General features: G+C 36.7%; 1 protein-coding gene across 1 annotated transcript in view; it reads left to right on the top strand.

Moving 5' to 3' along the window:
- COL12A1 (collagen, type XII, alpha 1) overlaps positions 1 to 18,201 on the top strand; it is a 146,907-nt gene that overhangs the window by 91,954 nt on the left and 36,752 nt on the right. Inside the window, exons 39-50 of the mRNA XM_006896968.1 lie at positions 419 to 565; positions 1,690 to 1,806; positions 1,970 to 2,116; positions 2,681 to 2,755; positions 4,905 to 5,044; positions 7,101 to 7,224; positions 7,397 to 7,540; positions 9,403 to 9,567; positions 10,898 to 10,936; positions 11,028 to 11,166; positions 15,597 to 15,739; positions 16,011 to 16,120. Coding sequence (XP_006897030.1) covers positions 419 to 565; positions 1,690 to 1,806; positions 1,970 to 2,116; positions 2,681 to 2,755; positions 4,905 to 5,044; positions 7,101 to 7,224; positions 7,397 to 7,540; positions 9,403 to 9,567; positions 10,898 to 10,936; positions 11,028 to 11,166; positions 15,597 to 15,739; positions 16,011 to 16,120 — 1,490 coding nt within the window. The remainder of the gene's footprint in view (positions 1 to 418; positions 566 to 1,689; positions 1,807 to 1,969; positions 2,117 to 2,680; positions 2,756 to 4,904; positions 5,045 to 7,100; positions 7,225 to 7,396; positions 7,541 to 9,402; positions 9,568 to 10,897; positions 10,937 to 11,027; positions 11,167 to 15,596; positions 15,740 to 16,010; positions 16,121 to 18,201) is intronic.

Below are 18,201 nucleotides of genomic sequence, written 5' to 3'. Positions count from 1 at the left end.
TGCTGTGGGTTTCAGTGTGAAGGTCTTCTCTCACTACTCTAAAGGGCCCCTTTGGCAGTAGGAAACACATAGACTATTATGGAGATTGATTTTGGAATTTAGATGCACTGTTATCAATTGTGCTTAGCCGTACATATTCATATCCTTGAAGATGTATCATGGAAGTGTTGCAGCCTAGAAGATACACATTTAACTAACAAGTTAAAAGTGCATGAGTCAAAAATTGAAAAGCAATAATATTCTGAGTAGAGGTTCTAATAGTGGCCAAATCAAGTTACAGAGGTAAGGTGGTTCCATTGCCATCCTTGCTCTAACTTATTTTTTTTTAAATTTAAATTTGTAGAAATGTATCTTTGATGTTAAAAATTCTAAGCTAGTAATGACATATGTCTATGCCTTTTTGTGATTGTGATTAAAGGTTCCAATGAGCCCATGGAAGTCTTTGTTGGAGAAGTGACTTCATACACATTACACAATCTCAATCCCAGCACCACCTATGATGTGAATGTTTACGCTCAGTATGACTCTGGACTCAGTGTTCCCTTGACTGATAAAGGCACTACATGTGAGTCACAGATCCTTCGTGGTTGTAAGAAAAAGCGTAGTATGATGAATCAAGCTATCTTCCTTTGATGTTATTTCTTCTTAATGTATACATAGTTTCTCAGTTCTTAGATAGATTGGACTTTTTGTTTATACAGTTAAACAAAATATTTAAACCCATAAGTAACTGAATTTATTAAAATGAATATAATGAAGAAATCAGGTGTTTGACAGAGCATATCATATTTTGAATTTTAAAAGCTAAAAATTAAGAAAAAGGCTAAAAATTAGAGAACTAATCATCATCTGTATATATAAAGGGTTTGTAAAATTAGAGTCAGGATGCTGGGATGCTATTTTTGACACTCATAAATATATGAGTACCTGGTGGTCTAGTGGCAAGAGGCTGCACAGCAATCCCGAAGGATCGTGGCTTGAGGATACCAGCTTCTCTGGGGGAGAGGGATGGGAATTCTCCTCAAATACTATTAGCTGCCTCTGAAAACCCACTGGAGGGTCAGCTATGGGTTGGTTCTGACTCTACGGTAAACAACTACAATAGCAAATAAATTATCTAAATATGTTGATTGAATGTGAAGTTTTCCAAGGAAAAGCTGTGATTACTGACTAGATTAAGACAAATGTGTTACCCTCAAGGACTTTGGTAAGACTCAAGGACTTAGAAGGAAGACCATCAGAAAAATTTCTTATAATTTTCAATGATACAACTTTAATTTTCATAGTATTGAGTGAAACTATATGGAGTTTCCTATATTTGAAAAACAGTGATCTTGTTTTAGTTAGATTACATTTTCATGTGTGTTTCTTAAAAAGGAAATAAGATTTTCAGATTTAGTTTTAAGCTATCGTGACAGGTGTTTTTTTAAAAAAATTTATTTTATTTCATTATTTTTTATGTGTACCGTCAAATCATATCTGACTGGTACAGGAGGAGATTGTTTCCCTTTCTCCAGCAGAGCATCTGGTGGATTCAAATCGTTCACCTCTGAGATTGCAGTTGCGGCTTCTTACCACTAGGCCACCAGAGCTCGCCTATCTTGACAGTTTTAAAGCTACATTATGTTTAAAAGTATGTTTTCTGATATATGATGTCAGCATTTTTTTCTTCCTCTTTCCTTTTTGTAGTATATTTGAACGTGACAGATCTGAAAACTTACCAAGTGGGGTGGGATACATTCTGTGTCAGATGGACACCTCATCGGGCTGCGACCTCCTACAGATTGAAACTAAATCCTGCAGATGGTACGTGTACAAGAACAACAGCAACAAGAGAAAAGTACAGCACATTGTATCAACCCTTAAATTTCACTAAAGAGGACATCATTTACTTTAGAACATTAGGTACAAAAGTGCCTTTAAATATGATGGTGATGACATTGACCTTTTCCTTTGTCACCATATTCAGGAACCAGAGGACAAGAGATCACAGTGCGAGGATCAGAAACCAGTCACTGCTTCACTGGCCTCTCACCAGACACTGAGTATGGGGCCACTGTGTTTGTGCAGACACCAAATCTGGAGGGACCAGGGGTCTCTGTCAAAGAGCACACCAGTAAGTTTTTGACTAATCTGAAAAGTTTTTGTGAAGGTTGGGGAAGAGCATATTCTAAATGTGGGGTCTTACGTGGCTTCTTGAAACTTTAAGCCTACACAGACACTTCTGCCTACAGAGAGCAGTAGTGATAGTGTGCTCCAGGATGGGGCTATTGGCTATTTTCAGGACCTTTCTCTGCATCCATTCCATATTGTCCCTCTGATAGAGTTGACCTTATTTTAAGGAAAAGACTTTAGTGGGGAAGAAGTGGTTTTGGAAGATGATGAGAAGATTAATCAGCAGCCATATTAGTTGCTTATCCACTTGATCCTATCCAAAAGTCTGAAGTTTTCTCTGAACCTTTGCTATAATTTCTTTTAACTCTAAAATAGACTCAATGGTGCCAAGTTTGGGTGAAATAGAAGGCCCAGGATGTCACTGCCATCAGGACAAGATCTTTACCCCCCAAGAGTTAATTTATGAATTGAGGACTTTAACTGCTCCCAATATTTACTTCTTGCAATATGAAATGTACACATGAGCTTTTTTTTTTCTAAAATTTTTTTTATTTTTAAATTCTAGCTGTAAAGCCAACCGAAGCCCCCACAGAACCACCCACACCTCCTCCCCCTCCCACGATTCCACCAGCCCGGGAGGGTAAGTATAGCTAACTGTACAATAAGTTCAGCTGACGAGGGTTAATGGGCTTTTAAAAACTTATGTTGCATGTGGAGGCAATGATTCTGAAGCTTCGTCTGACATACTTTGGGCATGCTGCAAGGAGGGACCAGTCCTTGGAGAGGGATGTCATGCTTGGGAGGGTGGGGGGACAGTAGAGGAGAAGAAGACCCTCAATGATATGGATTGGTTCAGTGCCTGGGGTAATGAGGGTAGCTGTGTCAGAGCCAATAGGATTGGCACAGGATAGGGCAGGGTTTAGGGCTGTTGTACATAAGGTTGCTAAGGAGTCACAGGTGACTCGACGGTACATAGTAACAGTAATAACATATATCATTTACAAATTTTAAAGTACATTTTTGATTTATCAACCTTGCTGAGGTGTTTTTAGGTCCTTAAAACTGAGAATAACCTATATTTTAAAATTTCTTCTTCCCTGGCACATTATTGTGTGACTCAAATTTGTCCCAGGCTACTCTGGCTCTTTTGTTGGGATTCTTTGTTTTTCCACCTTTGCATATTAAGGTCTATTGATACTGAAATATTTTACATGGTCCACAGTGACACAATGGGCATTTCTTTCCTCTCAGAGTTTGGCAACAACCTTTTGACTGTAATTGCGACTTAATCCTAAGCTCAGTTTGTTTGGAAATTCCTGCCTTTGCCCTGAGAAGTTCCTGGGATCTACTCTATTACACAAAGCCAAAAATATTTTCTCTCCTCAAAGCTTGAAACTTGATTGTCACTTATAGTGAGGTGATAAAAAGACAGACTGAGATAGGTTTTTTTGGTATTATATATTATTATTTATTTATTTAAATTTATTATTAATTTCAATGAAAATTTACAGAGACTTTGGATTTCCATTCATTCATTGTTGTACTTTTCTCTCCTCTCCCCCCTCCCCCCCAGTACATTACCCTCTTGGAAAAATAAAAGAAAAACTCTTTCATTGTTTTACAATCCCTCCCCCCAGGTCCACTCCACTATGCAGACTTCGCTCTGGACTCCTGTCATGACAAAAATACAGACTGAGATATTTAAATCTAGTTTCTCAATAACTGGGGATTGTTCTTCAATGCTTTATCAAATTAAGTTTAAACTAATTAACTGCTGGTTCATTTTTTCCTCACATTCTGTTTCCAGTCAGCAGAAAGCACTTCATATTTTAAAAGTGTGCTTTTATTTTTCTTAGAAAGATCCAGAATGGTATGTTTTCATAAAACTTACTAAAAAATAAAATTATAATTCTTTACTATGGTATAAAATAATAATGGATTTTTTAGACATGTTAACATAAATTCAAGATATAATCTTGCTTTAAAAATATTTTGAGTTTTATACACTAAAATTTCATTACAAATCTATTTTTTAGCTTTTCTTTAGCCTCCAAGAATGAATTAAAGATTAAAAAAATATTACCTCTCTCACTCTCAACACATTAAGTGGTCTGCTTTGAAATTGCAAAACACCTTTTTTTGCAGCAAATATTTGATAGTTATTATGTAAAAAAACCCATACCCACTGAGTGCTGAGTGCTCTCTTTAAGCCTTGACCTTTACTGTTTTCCCCTTATTTATTGTGTGAAGTCCCTTGAAGAAAGTGCTTTATTTGCATAGTGAACATAAGCAGAGTAATTCCAGAGCACTAGGGAGGCGAAGGGGCCTCCTCCTGATGTGAAGGTTGAGCACTTGGCTGTTATCAGAAAGCTGGTAGCGTGAAGCTTTCCAGAGCTCCTTGCAGGAAAACCCTGGCGGTCTGGTGCTGTCAAGATGACAGTCGGGACAGCCACTGCAGCAGCCCTCCTCTGTCACGTGGGCCTGTCGTAAATTGAAGTCTACTCTATAGCACAAAACAGCAGAGAGACAGGTAGACCTGAGCTTTCCTGGTTCACATACTTTCAAACTTTGTTATTTTTTGTAGTAATCACTTGTGTGCCTTGTTAGTGCTGATTATGGTTCAGGAAGCTCGGGGTCAGGGATTTAGGGTTCAGCCACAGCCAGGTGCGGTTGGTGCTTCCAGACCACACTTCAAGTAGATAGGTGTTAGGGTTTGTTTTGCAGTTATGTATTTCACTTGAATGAATTAACTAATGAGATTTGGGACATCTTTTAATTTTTTTTTTCAGTATGCAAAGGAGCTAAGGCAGATATTGTGTTCTTGACTGATGCTTCTTGGAGTATTGGGGATGATAATTTTAACAAAGTTGTAAAATTTATCTTCAATACTGTGGGAGCCTTTGATGAAGTCAATCCTGCTGGAATTCAGGTGGGTGTCATTCCAGAGGGGGCTACTTATAGGAAATGTTTCAATATTTCTTTTTTATTTTTCTTTTTAAATAGATAAAATGACTGCTGAGAGTGTTGATTTCAACTCAGATTGGTCCTCCACAGCATTCCTAAGGCTGTACATCTTTATGGGAGGAGGTGACCCAGCAGCAGCTGGTGAATTTGAACTGCCAACCTTTCAGTTAGCAGTGCAACATGTTACATACTATGTCACCAAAATTCTCTTTTTAAGAACATAAACTTTTCAGTAAAAACTGCATTTTGATCTTTATTATTTTCTATTTTCTTTAATATGTTTCTGAGAAGGAAGAGAGTTATCTTCCAAATCTCCTGGTTCAGACTGATGAGCATGTGCAGGGCTGCATCAGTTAATTGGAACATGTCAGTTGGTATCCCATTTGTTCCTGGGATCTTATATTTTGCCAATACCTGCAATTCTGCTTGAACTTCTTCCCTCATCACCATTGACTCTTGATAGTATGGTACCTCCAAAAATATTTCAGCGTCAACCAATTCTTTCTGTTATAGTGACTCTATGCATTTCTTCTACTATCTTTCGATGCTTGCTGGATCATTCAAGAATTTTCATTGTATCTCTCAGTATTGCACCTGGAGGCTTGAATTTGTTTCTTGGTTCTTTTAATTTGAGAAATGCCAAATGAATTCTTCCTCTTTTATTTCTTCATACATATTCAATCTTCATGCTGAGTAAATAATTTAAGGAGCTGAACTTTATGAAGAAGAGTGTGGCATTGAGATTGGAGGAAGACTCATCAACAAGTTGTGCTGTTACACAGATGGCACAACTTTGCTTGCTGAACGTAATGAGAACTCTAGGCACTGGGTACAGAGAATCAAGGACTGCAGCTTTCAATATATATTTCAATATATCTCAACATTGAGAAAACAAAAATCATTACCACTGGTTCAAGAGCAATATTATGATGGATGGTGAGAAGATTGAAATTGTCAATTATTTCATCTTGCTTGGATCTATAACCCACACCCTTGATGCCAGAAGTCAGGAGATCTACAGACATATAGTATTGAGCAAGTCTGCAGTCAGAAACCTCTACAAAGACCTGAAGAACAGTGATGTTAGTCTAGACTAGGTTATACTTGTTTCAAGCCATGGTCTTTCAAGGCCTCTGCTATGCATCTGAGAGCTGGTCATTGAATAAAGATAATAGGAGAAGCATTGATGCCTTTGAGTTGTGGTGTTGGAGAAGAGAAAATTCCATGGACTACCAAGAGAACAAACAGATATGTCTTGATAAAGTGAAACCAGAATGCTCCTTGGAGGCAAGGATGATGAAACTTCATCTCACCTACTTTGGGTATATTTCTAGGAGAGACAATTTTTTGGAGTGATACATCATGCTTGGAAAGGTGGAGTACCAGTGGAAGAGAGGAAGACTCCCAAGTAAATGGATCGACATAGTGACTGCAGCAAAGTGCTCAAGTGTGTCAGGAATGGTGATGATGATGATGATGATGGCACAAGATAGAACAGGGTGCAAATCTATTGTTTATAGGGTTGCTATGGGTTGTACCCAACTCAAGAGCACTTCAAAATAATGTGAGTCACCATCTACTGGATAGCACCTCACGACAGCATCTTCTTCCTCTCTCATTCTATCTCTATCTATGTATTTATGTAAACTAAGAATCCCTAAACTCACTGCTGTGGAGTTGGTTCCTGATTCCAATTCATAGCAACACTCCATTTGATTTCTGAACCTGTAAATCTAAATGAGAGGTGAGTATAGTGGTTTTAACAGCTGCAGACACTCAGCCTTTGGGTTAGCAGCACATCACACTGTGGACTACACCACCAGATAATATATATTGTTGTTGCTGATGTTGTGCATGCGGTCAAGTCAGAACTGACTCCTAACTGATCCAGTGGATTTTCAGAGGCATGAGAGGAGATTGCCCTTCCTCCTCCAACTATGTTATATATGTATATACACACAGTATATATAAATAAATCTAGTACTTACATCCAAATTACATGTCCTTTCTCGTTTGTGCAGGTCTCATTTGTGCAGTACAGTGACGAGGTCAAGTCTGAGTTTAAGCTGAACACATACAATGACAAGGCCCAAGCCCTTGGGGCTCTCCAGAACATTAGATACAGAGGAGGCAACACAAGAACAGGTATAATGAATCAGACTATTCATCAGCCTTTTCCTACCATGTAGGAGAATGTGTAGGGGAATGGACCATGTAATGTGACTGTAGAGACCACATTCTTATCAGTTGGGCATGACTGATGGCATGAAGGTAGCTTTTCCTGAGGTGACACCAGAATGTTCTTGCCACCCTCTAGGCAAGGCCCTCACGTTTATCAAGGAGAAGGTGTTGACCTGGGAGAGCGGCATGAGAAAGAACGTCCCTAAGGTGCTGGTGGTGGTCACAGATGGTCGGTCACAGGATGAGGTCAAGAAAGCAGCCTTTGTCATCCAGCAGTCAGGTAAGTGCAGTGGTTCATTTAATGCCCAGTCTGACTCATTATTCTAATGCTTATAAATGTTCAGGAATGAGGGCAAAAGGACTGTCAGTGTTGTGACTTCACTGTTCTGTTTGCCTCTGTACTCTACATCTCTGCTATGTTTTTATTTTACTGTGGAATGTTTTGTAAATGCTCATAAGGGACAGAGTGTATTCTTTGTATAAAAAGTGATTCAGAGTCTATCTAGTGGCAAATCAAATTTCCCTAGAGCAGGCTTCCTACCACACAAGAAAGGAATGTTGAGGCCGCTTCCTGTTCAGGGAGAGACACAAGGAAGCCTTTGGTCCCTGCAGATGCAAACCTGATGTGGTTTTCAGAATGGTGCACGGCAAAGAAGTAGTGGGACTCAGAGGCAGCTCTGGGACAGATGTTACCATCCAAACATCTGGAGGTCCCCTCACCAACAATGCTGTTTAGATTATTAGATATTTTGAATTAGAAAATATTTAGGATTATAAGAGAGGAAACTAGATTTTTGTCCAATATTTTTCAGTAAATAAAGACCTTTCACTTATTCAGGCAAGGGCTAAGTTGGACATATTGTACAGTTTTATGATCAGCACAATCTATTATAGTGAATTGTGCATTGTTACATGAAATTTTCCATCTATACAAAGTGGTCCTTCATCTAAAATTATTATTTTTGGATTAGTAATAAATTTTACACTTAGAATAGATGTATTTCTTTGTACTGACCTTTCTGTAATTTATTGCTTTATGTTACTAAATAAATTTTTTTCCTCTAATTTTTTAATTTTAGAATGGTTTGCATATAAAATTCATATACATTGTGTATCATTCATGTATACTGTGTTTTATATATTCCTATCTTTATATTGTGTTTCAAATGATCATTCATATTCATTGTATTTTAGAAAATGTATGATCATTGATCTATGGTTACTATTGTCCTGTTTTTTTCAGGTCCCCATTGAATCTTTTCTAATCCCTTCTCCTCTGCTCACCAAACTTTGTCATCCTACTGATTTCCTCCCCTTTATATCCTCTACTCCTTTGTCCCTCACCCTTTTCACTTTTGGACATTTATCCACATTTTACTAGTTATCTTTCCATTTTTACAGTAAAGAACTTATGCAGTATGTGTCGATATATGACTGAGTTAGTTCACTCAGCATAATGCTCTCTAGATTCTCCCATATGTGGGATTTTACAAAATCATTGATCCTTAGTGCTAGATATATTTTGAGTGTATTTCTTTTATTTTGGGTTTGTGGATTTCCTCTTAAATTATTTTATTTATCTCTGACTAAAAGTCATTCTTTTCCATGTGGTTTACTTTTCTGATGTCAAGTTAAACTTTTCACATGTACATTATATTTTTATTACTCTATATAAATGAAAATCGTTGTCAGTAAGAATTGTAAATTATATTTTAAAGGTGGCCAGAGGACTGCCTTTGTGTCTAAGGTCATTGTGGGAATCAGTTTCAAGAATTCAAATTTTAAAATGATCCTACTTTTAGTTTCTGAGTCCCATACATTAAACTGTTAATGGTACCTAAAAAAGCTTCAGTACTGTGTGTATGTTAGAGTTATGGATTTGTGGAAGGAAATGTCTACCACATTAACTCTTCCTGCTATAAAAGCTTTGTCTTTTGTTAAGTGCTTATTTGAGAAAATACAATTAATTGAATTTCATAAACCAGAAAATAGGACATGGGAAATTTATTTATTCATAAAAAGAATTGCTGTATAGGTCCTGAGAAAATAAAGCATCATTTTCAATAAGAATTTTTGAATTGCTCAAACAATAAAAGGAGGTAAAAGGTACATGCAATTAACCATTTAAATGCTGTTTTGCAGGGTTCAGTGTCTTTGTAGTTGGCGTGGCCGATGTTGACTACAATGAGCTTGCCAATATTGCCAGCAAACCAAGCGAAAGGCATGTTTTCATCGTTGATGACTTTGAGTCTTTTGAGAAGATTGAGGACAACCTTATTACATTTGTTTGTGAAACTGCTACTTCAAGTAAGTTATGATCAACATGGACCCATAATCTTACTTGTTTTAAAAAAATAGACAACTAGTAGATAATTAGCAGACAATTCTCTATTCTTTATGTGTTCAAGTCTGCACATAAATAGATCCTGGAAAAAGCATTTTGAGAACTTGATGAATCATTGTTCCTATTTCATAAATCAGTTTGTCAGAGCCATTTTTAGCCTTGAAAATCTAATATCCCTTGTATGGAAATAAAGTAGTTGAATATATTCTTTTCCCACCATTCCAGCATCCTGTGACCTTTGAGTAACTGAATCTGAAGTCTAGAGCTACATATATAGAAGTATTTCTGTGAAAGGAAGGTTTTTGCCTGTTCTTTATCAATTGGTATTTTTTTAATTAGGTTTTCTCCAGCAATTGTTATTTGTTCTGACAACATCTGTTCTTCATGAATGTAAGGGAAACCAAGCTTGTGCATATGTGTTCTATAGAAATTCAATCGGTCCCCATTTGGATTTTTTATTTAAATTTTTCTGATTACATTAAATTTGTTGTATAAGATAAAATGATGAGCCAAAGACTGATTATTTAAATCGAGTTATTCTCTTCCTCATCCAAGAGCACTGATTCTTGAGATTTAGATTATGAAGATAGTTATGACCAGTCATGCCCCTATAATCTAGGCAGGACTATGCTAATCAAGGCAATATTTTTCCTCATTAAACATTACATTAAAACCTCAGAACTTTGATTAGTTGTGGCAAAAGACAAGAAATTTCAGCAGTTTTACTCTATTTTAAAATTGTAGAGCCCTTTGTTTAAATGAAAATATTATATTGACTCTAAGGATGCATTAAGTGAAAGGGGTAAAAGGCTAGGGTTGCCTCATTTCCACACCTGGGGCATGGATGCCACGCTCTGGTATCTCTAAGCTGTGTGATGCACAGAGGAAAAAACACATTATTTTCACCACTTAAAATTGTTTGGTGGCCACTATGGAGGCTATGATGCTTGATAAAGAAAATGAATGGATATGGAGAAACTCCTCACACCCTTGTATATGGTTAACATTCACTGGGAGAGAAATTAGTTACTGAAATACATGTGAATAACTTTTCCTTTCTATTTCATTATTTTTAAGAATTTTGATATTTCTAATTGGAATAAAGAATATTCAGAAACCTTTATCTTTCATACACATGAGAAATTTGTGAGAGATATACTACAGAAAGTTGGATTGATAAATTGCTTTTAAAATGAATCATTGACTTATTTGAAACACAGTAGTTTTCTCTGCATGTGTAGAATCTGTGTATCATTTTAATGAATCATTCTTAAAAAATATTGCGCCTTCCAGGTTGTCCTCTCATTTATTTGGATGGCTACACCTCACCAGGTAAGAATTAATATCCTTGGGCTAACTTACTTCAAGTTTTGACTAATAAATGAATACTTTCTAACATTTTTATTAATTTTCTAATATAAAGGATTTAAAATGCTTGAAGCCTACAACTTGACAGAGAAGAATTTTGCTTCTGTCCAAGGAGTATCTTTGGAGTCAGGATCCTTTCCTAGCTATTCAGCTTACAGGCTTCAGAAAAATGCCTTTGTGAATCAGCCTACAGCGTAAGTATGACCAGGGAGTTATTTTCCTTTACATGGCTGCAATGTCTTTTGAGGTTCTAGTAATCCTTGCTGTGTTTCTAAGTCCTAGAATACTAGAATTGCCAAAAGAATTTTTAAAGGTGACAGGCTTTAACTATATTTGCGCAGGAAGATTAGGCATTTTCTAAGAGGTGGCCCAGAGATAATTTGTGCTGCCAATCCTAAGGCAGGCAGTTAGAATCCACCAGCTTCTCAGTGGGGAGAAGATGAGCATTCTCCTCCTGTGCAGTTTACTCTCTCTGAAAACAGGCTAGAGGGTAAGTTGTGAATTGGTTCTAACTGAATGGCACACAACATCAGGAATAAGAGGTCCTATGGAGTTTCTCTATGCATCAGAACACTAGACAATGGATAAGGATGAATAAGGATGACAGAAGAAGACTCCATGATCTTGAGTTTGGTGCTAGAGAAGAGAATATTGAATATATCATGCCAAGAGAACAAACAGTTCTGTCCTGGAAAGAGTGAAGCCAAGTTACTCCCTGGAGGCAAGGATTTTGAAGCTCCATCTGACATATTATGGGCATGTAGCCAGGAGGGACCAGTCCTTGGAGAAAGACATTATGCTTGGAAAGGTGGAACGACAGTGCAGGAGAGGGAGACCCTGGATGAGATGCATTGACACAGTTACTGGGGTAATGGGGGTAATGGTACTGGGGTAATGGTGACTCAGAGCCAGTGAGACTGGCTTGGCACAGAGCAGGGTTCAAGGCTATGGTGCATAAGGTCTCTATAGTCACAGCCGACTCAATGGCATGTAACAACAACAACAACGGTGAAAACAAACAATTGGAAGCTTGGCAGTCTGAATCCATCAGGATCTCCTCTTCTAAAGATTTGTGTCTTCAGAATCCTGATGGAAGGTCAGCATGCATTGGGATTGACTTGAGGGCAGTGATGTGTTTTTGTCTTAGGGTTTTTTTAGGGAGTATATTAAAAAAATCTTGTGCTTCATCACATTCAGAGCCGAGAATTATATTCATGCTTCTTCTGAGGGAGGCTGTTTAGACAGGAAGGCAACTGGTTATACCAACCGTTTCTGCCTGTGGTGTAGAAAAACAGTATGTTCAGTGAGAACAGGGATTCTTCTTAGTGCATCAACTCTCCGGAAACACTGAAACTCTCTGCGGCACATTTGCTTGTTTATGATTGGGCAGGCTGATGCTCTTACAATCTGTTGGCTGGCCCTAGAGGCTGTAATTTTAATTCATATAAGTTTTCACCTGTTTACAATAATCAACATATGTATTTTTTTATTCAGTGGAATGAAAACTTTTTATCTTTAAAAATATGTGTTTGGCAACTTATGGAAAGAACAAGAAAAAATAAAACTTTCGGAAACTTAGGGTAGTGTTAGAAAATGAGGTCTGAAATTTGAAATGTTCTGGTTAAGTTGACGGGAAATTCAGACTAAAACCAGAGTTAATTTCTCTTAAGGAAACACAAATCCTGTTTTATAGTCTGACCACACACTAAGCTCCCCTCTTTTATGATTAGCCTCAATGGTTACCAGTTGGAGGTTTATCAGTGAGCCACAACACTCAATGTTTGGCGCTTTCAGATTCTCCCAGATATGATCTCTCTATTTTAATACATGGTGACTTTACTGCCTTTCCAAAAATGAGAATTTGGGATCAAAAGCAAAGACATAGATACACAATTATCTTTCTTTCCATTAACACTAGTTAACTGAGAACGGGGGGGGGGCGCGGGGGCAGGGGGGGGAAAGGAAGGGAATTGGATAGATGAGAAATGAGCTAAAATTAAAAAGTGTTTTTAACATGGACTATTATTAAGATACTATGTTTTTGGACATAAAGCCCAGCATATGTTGCAAGAAATAAGAAGGAATTAGGTATCAGAAGGTTTTCTTTGTGGTACAAGGACATGGAACCTCAGGAGACATTCTGTGTCCTTGCCAAAGTTTGTGAAGAATGAGTCCTTTCCATTCCTAGAGTTGATTATCCTCCTTTATTACCTTAAGGGAAAAAATTTCTTCATGGTCTCAAACATAAAACCATTAAGTTTGCTTCAAAGATTTCCCAGAACAATTATAGAGTAAGCTCTGGATGGACACATGGGACCAGATTTTTTTGTCAAACAGCCTAAGAACGAAAAAAAAAAAAAAAAGAGAAAACCACAAAACCCAAAACCCATTTCCTCCTAATTAGATCACATCCCTTTATCATCATTAAACTTCTGCACATGGACATAGTTTTAACATTTATTATTGTTTTTTATCTGGGGGGAAATGTGAGTTTCTAGGCCTATTTGAGTTATTTGATTTCAGGGGAGTTTGGGAAACCTATTGGAGATAAACCAAAACCTATTACCATCAAGTCATTCTGACTCTTAGTGACCTTATAGAATTGAGAAAATGAATGCCTCATGGGTTGACTATGCAAAGACATTTGCCTGTGTTGATCAAAAAAAGTTGTGTCTAACCTTGGGGAAAATGGGAATCCAGAACACTTGATTTGGCTTATGAGAAACCTATACTTGGACCAGGAAGCAGTCCTCATAACAGAGTAAGGAAACACTGCATGATCCAAATTCAGGAAGAGAGTGTGTCACGGATACATCTTGTCTCCATACCTTTTCAATCTATATGCAGAACAGATCATCCGGGAGGAAAGTGACATCAGTATTGGAGGAAGACTCATCAACAACCTACACATGCAAATGACACAATCTTGCTTGCTGAAACTGAGGCAGACCTGAAGCACTTGCTGCAGAAGGTTAAGGACTGGAGTCCTTAATATGGATTGAAGCTCAACCTCAAGAAGACAGAGATTCTCACCACTGGGCCAATTGGCAGTGCCATGATGGAGAAGAGACTGAGGTTGTTAACAGTTATAGCTTGCTCAGATCTACAGTTAACACTCTTGACACCAGCAGTCAGGAAATAAAAAAAGATGAATTGCATTGTCAGTGCCCTCTCCAGAGGACCGAGAAGCAAGGATGTCAAGTCTAGAGACTAAGGTGTGCCTGATCCAATTCATGGTCTTCCAATTCCTTGCTATGCATCAGAGAACTATATAATGACTAAGAAATACAGAAGAAGAATTGATGACTTTTTGTTGTGGTATTGGAGAAGAGTCTTGAACAAGCAACGAACTGCCAGAAAACAAATAGGTCTGTCTTAGAGAGAGTGAAACCAAGTTTATCCTTGGAGGCTAGGATTTTGAAACCCCATCTTACATACTTTGGGTATGTTGCCAGGAGGGACCGATCCTTGAAGAAGGATATCATGCTTGGCAGGGTGGAAAAACAGTGCAGTAGAGGAAGACCCCGGAAGAGATGGATTGATACAGAGACTAGGGCAATGGAGGTAGCTGTATCAAAGTCACTGGCTTACAACAGGGCGGGTTTCAGAAGATCGTAGGAGGTGCACAGGATCTCTGTGAGTTGCAGGTGACTCAATGGCACATAACAATAACAACCTTCATTAAGGCAGTCTGCCTTACCTTTCTGCCGTGGAGTGCAGGTAGCTTTGAAAGACTGATCTTTCGGTTAGCAGCTTAATGCTTAAAACACTGTTATCACCAGCCTCATTTTAGGTATAAGGAAGAAGAAATTAAGATTTACATTGCTTTGCCTATAATATCATATCCTTGATATGGAATATTAAGGCTATTTAGTAAAATTCTGTTTTTTTAAACAACATTCATAGCTTTAGTGTTTATTACTTTAAATTTATTATATAATTTCATAATCTTATATGTTATGAAAATCTAGTTCTTAACAGTAGGACAAAAAGCTGTTTGGTAGTTTATCAGACTTTTGTGATTTTATCAGTTACAAGAGAAAGTATGACTGTTGATAATAGAGGGATCTGATGGCTTCATGATAAGGAGCTGCTCTTCAACCCTAATGCATGCAGTTCCAGCCTACCTGTTGTTCTGTGGGGGAAAGGTGGGTGATCTTCTCCTGAGCTATTTACTACCTCTGCAAACCTTCTGGACATCAGCAATGAGTTGATTCTGACTTGACAGCACATAGCAACATTTATGTAATAGGGAGCTCTGGTGGCCTAGGGTAATGGGTTGTGGCACTAGCCCAAAGGCAGGAGATTTGAATCCACCAGCTACTCTACAGAAGAAAGATAGCCAATATCCTCCCATGGGTTTTACAGCCTCTAAAACTCCCCTGAAAGGTCATGACTTGGTAAGACTCTACAGCATGTAACAACAACATTTCTATAATGCATCTTTAGTGTTTGTTCTTTTGATATGCTTTGTGTTTCACCTTCTAATGTAGACCTGTTGTTGTTGTATTTTCTGACACTAACCATGTGCATCTCTGGCCTTCAAATCTAAAATATTCTCCATTTCTAATGTGAAGTCCTATCTATATATTACTTATTTAGATTTATCTGTTTTATCCAACAGAGACCTACATCCAAATGGCCTACCTCCATCATATACGATTATATTATTGTTCAGACTTCTTCCTGAATCTCCAAATGACCCTTTTGCAATTTGGCAAATCACAGACAGAGACTACAAACCACAAGTTGGAGTGATTGTGGATCGTAAGGATGTTTATCTTATTTTAAGGCACATGCATATATATTTTTAGTTATATCTTTTCTTTTTCTCTTTAAGAACTCTCTGAATATATCTACTGAATATAGGCTCTTGTGCCTACAATTTTCAAAATATAACTAGCCCATAAGTATTCTTATTATTTTTTCTAACTGAAGTTATTAATTTTTTTAGCCTCCTGGCAATAATTATTTTCTAATACTTTCTGTAAAAGTATGCTATACACATGATTTAGTGACAATTTTATGTTGATTACAGCTTCTAGCAAAACATTATCGTTCTTTAACAAGGATACGAGAGGTGAAGTACAAACAATAACATTTGACACAGATGAAGTGAAGACATTATTTTATGGAAGTTTCCATAAGGTAAAAACATAAAATTACTTAAATACGCTTTCTAGAAAAAATAATATTATTTAAAAATGAAAATCTAGCATCTTATTTATTATATCATGCTAAATCCTAGAAATTTTATCTCTTTTAAAAATAAAATTTGTTCTACTGAATTTGATCAAGTTCAAAGAATAAATTCAAAATAAAACTATAGTTTCGTTAATTAACCTGATAAAAAGATAATTTCCATTGACATTTTGATTTTTAAAATTGATTTAATTAATTTTAGTGAAAGTTTACAGACTTAGGGTTTCTAGTCATTCACTGTTGTACTTTTCTCCCTACCCACTCCCTTCCCCCTCACTCTTCTCCTTGAAAAGAAAGAAAAACTTTCATTGATTTTTAATGCTTATCTTTGAAATGTCCATCATATAGCATAGATAATGCTGTACACTTAGTATTTTCTACCTGCCATTTTCATGTAATTTAATTTTGAAATCTTTCATTCAGTATATGTATTTTTAATTAGAAAACACATTATTTTTTTTTTTTAAGTTTTACAAAGCACAGTAGACTCTTCCTGTTTGTTTTTTAGGGAAGTTACAAAAATGACTGTGCTCCATAGAATGAATATTTTCATCCATTTAAAAGTTAAAATACTTACTAAAACAATGAAGATAAATGTTAATACGATTAGCTTTTATAATAAATGAACATATTTATGGATTTTCTGAATATCTTATTGAAAATCATAAGTGGATTCTTAGAGGATTGTCCATTTTTGGTGATTGTAATTTTTATTGTCACCATCTGGAGGATAGTAGAGATTTTTTTCAGGTTTTTAAAGGATGATTGTTTTTGCTGTGTGCCATCGAGTTAAGGTGCAACTGACTCATAACTGACCCTCCATTGGGTTTTCAGAAGAAGTTTATTGTCTGGGGGGAGATTGCCCATCCTTCTCCCTTGGAGCAGCTGGTGGAGCAGCTGTATGCCTTTGGGGCTGCAGTATAGCTTCTTACCACTAAGCCACCAATGCTCCCTAAACTAAGGTCCCTAAACTAAAGGATGACTACAAATATAAGTATTGAAGTTGGAAGCATTAAAAATAACAGGACAACGTCTAGGTTAGAAGTAAATGTTTTTTTTTTTGATACTTCTTCATTCATCCTTTGAATTATGTTAATAGTCTTCAGTATGATATTTAGAACAATTAATTGACTTCCCTGCATTTGGAAGCAGGAGTGGCATCCACTTCCTAAACAACATGCCTCGGGAAACTATGAACTTTCATAAAGGACGATAGTTATAGAAAGGCTTCAGGCCTTTTGTTCATAGGGTCGCTGTGAGTTGCGCTTGACTCAACAACAATGAACAACAGCGTTAACAACATAGAGATATTTCTATTTCAGTCATTTATTTATGTGAAAATGGAAGAACTTTGAGTAGATTTAGCAGATTTTTTTTTTAAATTTTTGCTTCTGCTCCTGAGGAATCTTGGTTTCTTTGCAGAATGTTTTTCTTAATTCGTGAATCAGATTCATGAATCAGAATGAAGATGCCTAGGAACTCTTTTCATGAACTCAAAGAGGCTTCATTGTGCCCATAAAGAGAACTAAAAATACAGTGGGGAGGGGTAGAGGAAGATATCTGAGTAAAAAAAATTATAAAAAAGTTGTATATATACTTAATAATTTACAGAATTTCTTGGTAAAGCACAGAAAAAGAAATGCCTTACTGGGAAAGTAAATTCAAATTTGGCAAATTTTATTAGCTTCACTCACTTGATCTTTATCTGGTAAATGATTCTGGCAAAGTTGAACATTTGTGGTTTATTGACAGACCAGATAAACTTGCATACAATATCTTGCGAGAAGGAATATTTTTTCCCTTTCACACACCCACACCCACACACCCACACACACACACACACACACACACACATGCTGATACTAAGGATACTGAGAATCTAATAATCTAAAGATCTATTGTTGACCATTTAGTAATTATTTTTAATTTCCAATTTTCATAAGAAACTTAATTTTATTAACAATGGTTGGCAATAACATCACAAGTTTTTATTGTATCATTTTTATTTGTGACAAAAACAAAAAATC

This window comes from Elephantulus edwardii, unplaced genomic scaffold (genome assembly GCF_000299155.1).
Source record: "Elephantulus edwardii isolate Elephantulus edwardi_28Jun2011 unplaced genomic scaffold, EleEdw1.0 scaffold00194, whole genome shotgun sequence".
Classification (NCBI taxonomy): Eukaryota; Metazoa; Chordata; class Mammalia; order Macroscelidea; family Macroscelididae; genus Elephantulus; species Elephantulus edwardii.
This window is presented reverse-complemented; position numbering and strand designations above follow the sequence as displayed.